The sequence below is a fragment of the Cottoperca gobio genome, chromosome 8 (genome assembly GCF_900634415.1).
Source record: "Cottoperca gobio chromosome 8, fCotGob3.1, whole genome shotgun sequence".
NCBI classification, from domain to species: domain Eukaryota; kingdom Metazoa; phylum Chordata; class Actinopteri; order Perciformes; family Bovichtidae; genus Cottoperca; species Cottoperca gobio.
Window position 1 is genome coordinate 861157 of NC_041362.1, and position 3438 is coordinate 864594.

A 3438-nucleotide genomic window follows, 5' to 3' on the forward strand; every position below is an offset into this window, starting at 1 on the left:
GAAGTCAGGTGTAATACTAAAAAGTCCACAGTAAGACAATCTTTTGCTAACCCTAACCAGGTAGTTTTGTTGCCTAAACATAAACAAAAGTATTTTAGAATTCACAACAATAACCACGTTTACTGTGACCGTAGAGGAGAGTCATAGTTGGACATGTAGCACTTCCCAGAGCGTTACAAAATGACGCCGAGGGGTCCTGACCGTATTATTTCTGATTTGTGGAACATATACATAAAATTAACCAGACTTTAAAAGCTCTGGATTTGTCTCCATCATTGTGGCCTGTGTCTGATCTAGTAAAATATAAATGTGATGTATGTGTTTGTGTGAACAGTATTGATAACATCTGTGCTGCGACGCCGCTCACCCACATTAACAAGATCTTTTTCAATGACAGCATTAGTAAACATATAGTGTGCAGAGTTTCTGCATTTGTTATACTTTCCCTCTCTTCAGGAGTGTGCTGCTTGTTATTTTTGTTCTGGAACACGACTTAATAAGCAGCGATTGTTGGACATCCTGTTCAGCTGCAAAAAGCATCTTTTTTATGTAGAGCTTTATTTGCCTTGTTAAACAATGTTTTGAATTCAAACCTGAGCCTCCTCCTACAGAATGCACCTGCTAACATAAGACATTTTGAACATACGAGGATTCCTTAAGCTTCCTACTGCCATCATCAGTCTGACGAAGCAAAAGACGCTTCAATTAGTGACTTTCTCTCACGGTTAGTGAGAAATATGCCAAGAAGTCGATGTGATATACGGTCATTCAGGGGGTGTTTCAGGGGTGTTTCAGGGGGTGTTTCAGGGGGTGTTTCAGGGGATGTTTCAGGTGTTTCAGGTGGTGTTTCAGGGGGTGTTTCAGGGGGTGATTTTATGGAGGAACCCACGCGGTTTGACAGAAGTGGTACCTTGGGGTGATCTTGTACTTCTGCCCCGATCGGCTCGTAGGTGGCAGGGCAGAAACATGAACGTCGTCGTTGGAGGTTGTGCAGCATATTACATTAATAAACCACCGCCATGCATCATTCTCTGGCCCTCTGGCCTGGCCCGCTGCCCAGAACAAAGAGATTGAAAGTCATTTGAATCAGGGGGTGCAGAGCAGAACTTACATGAAATGAAAGCTACCGACTGCACCGCCGGTGAATACCAATCAGCCAGAGAAGGCCATCAGAGCGATTGGTTAGAAGAGATGGCAGACACAGAAAAAATACAACACATTGTCCAAATTCGTCCTCCAAGTTATAATTTACAAAATACCTCGACGTCTGGATGACATGTTGACCTCTGATGTCCAGAAAACTCCAAAGTTATTTTTGTTAAAGTAAAATGTTTTCCTTTTCCAGTGTTGGAGTATGCTGATGTGATTTATGCATCTTGAGAACTGGATGTAGTCCATCACGCTGCATTGCTGTTTGTTCCTCACACATCGTAATTTATATGAATTGGTTCAACGGACTTCAGTGTATTTAGGAAGAAAACCCCATGTGTTCATTTTTATTGCAAATGTTTAAGTGCGTAAATTTCCACAGTAGTTTACTGACATATTACTGCAGGAGCTACAACACAAGATCATCAGAGAATATTCTCCTCATGGTCCCGACCACCCGAGCAGGAGAGAGTAAATAACACTTTTTCTTTCACGCACCACAAGCTTAGAATGAGCTGAAGGCAAACTCAACGTGTTACTCCTGCTGACATGTTTACAAACACTTTAAAATCACTTTTTACAGAACTAGCTGCTGTTAACCACTGACATTTATTTCCACCTCTGATTCCTGTGTGTTTGGCGTCTGTTGGTATCCATCCCCATGTCTAGTTGTTTGTGAAGCTTTGTTACTTGCTGCCCATCTGAAGCAGGAGTCCCTGACAGAAGAGATATTGCCTCACCTTTGTGGTTCAATAACGGAAAAATACTTATTTGTGTGTAAGTCTAAAGGTTGAATCCTGCTTTGTTTACACCCATGATAGAAGTCTTCTTCTTCACTGCTGTGCGTTATTGCATTTTTTGGCGCGTTTTCACCACCTGCAGCAACTACTCCCGCACCTACTCCTGCACCTGCACCTGCACCTGCACCTGCATCACCTGCAGCACCTACTCCTGCACCTACACCTGCACCTACTCCTGCACATACTCCTGCACCTACTCCTGCACCTGCACATGCACCTGCATCACCTACTCCTGCACCTGCACCTGCACCTGCACCTGCAGCACCTGCAGCACCTACTCCTGCACCTACTCCTGCACCTGCATCACCTACTCCTGCACCTGCACCTGCACCTGCACCTGCAGCACCTGCAGCACCTACTCCTGCACCTACTCCTGCACCTGCACCTGCACCTGCAGCACCTACTCCTGCACCTGTAGCACCTACTCCTGCACCTACTCCTGCACTTGCACTTGCACCTGCACCTGCACCTGCAGCACCTACTCCTGCACCTGTAGCACCTACTCCTGCACCTACTCCTGCACCTACTCCTGCACTTGCACTTGCACCTGCACCTTCCTGTGTATCGTCAAACATATCTTTGTTGGCTCCTCTTGAACTTATGGGCAGGTACATAAATGTATCCAATCAATTACAAGAAGACACTCAGGTGTACCATCCTGTCTGCTCTGATGCAGCTGTGAGGCTTTAGACAGGTGTGTGTGTGTGTGTGTGTGTGTGTGTGTGTGTGTGTGTGTGTGTGTGTGCGTGTGTGTTTGTGTGAGAGAGTTTACCACAGGTGGATCCAATCAAGGTGGAGAAACATCTGAGTGCCAATTCAAGTCATTTAAATGGGTTTAAAAAGTCTGCCTACTTTCTGCAGGCTGTATTTATGTATATCACCTATTTAATTGTACTTTTATTTTTACAATATCTTGTCGCAGGGCTGAGTGCTATACCACGCTGCTGGCACACGGACACTTGTGGTTAAATAGTGCTGCTAAAACAAAATCCCTATTCTTGTATCCGTAAAGTTGGTTAAGTGCACTTCTCAGAGTTTTTTAAAGTCTTGCCTCTCTCCTCGTTGACTTCCACACTAGAGCAGCGGTGAAGAAGAAGTGCACTGATGCTGTGTGTTTAGTCCACGAGTCACACTGAATAGTAAAAGTAACTTCGGAGGAACTAATTGCTCCGCGAGGTCCACGGAATAATGATGCTCCAACACAGACTGCCTGTAATAGGCTCTTTGACATTTAAAACAAACACTAATTACTTAAAGTGGATCTGCCGCGTGTAGGAAGTGATGAATGTTTACGGTCTTTTATTTAACAAATCGCTTGATTATTTTCTGTGATTTATTTGCATTTCCACCACTTCAGTCGTCGGCACAGCATTTTCCATTTAGAGTCTGCGAGTCCTTCAAAGCAGCAGCCACATGTTTAATTTAGCAGAAACCTCAAAGGAGCAGTTTAGAGAGAAGAGAAAGGTGTTTGTTCACACATGCTGAGACT

The 3438-nt window shown here is 44.4% G+C and overlaps 1 protein-coding gene across 1 annotated transcript; it reads left to right on the forward strand.

Annotated features, from left to right (window-relative positions):
- The first annotated feature begins 1963 nt into the window (after positions 1-1963).
- On the forward strand, positions 1964-2545 carry LOC115011722 (keratin-associated protein 9-2-like). The gene has a single exon (XM_029436934.1). The coding sequence runs from the start codon at positions 1964-1966 to the stop codon at positions 2543-2545; it is 582 nt and encodes a 193-aa protein (XP_029292794.1).
- Positions 2546-3438: the final 893 nt, after the last annotated feature.

Excerpts from the sequence above, each read along its gene's own strand:
- LOC115011722 (XM_029436934.1), top strand. The coding sequence starts at position 1,964 with ATGATAGAAGTCTTCTTCTTCACTGCTGTGCGTTATTGCATTTTTTGG.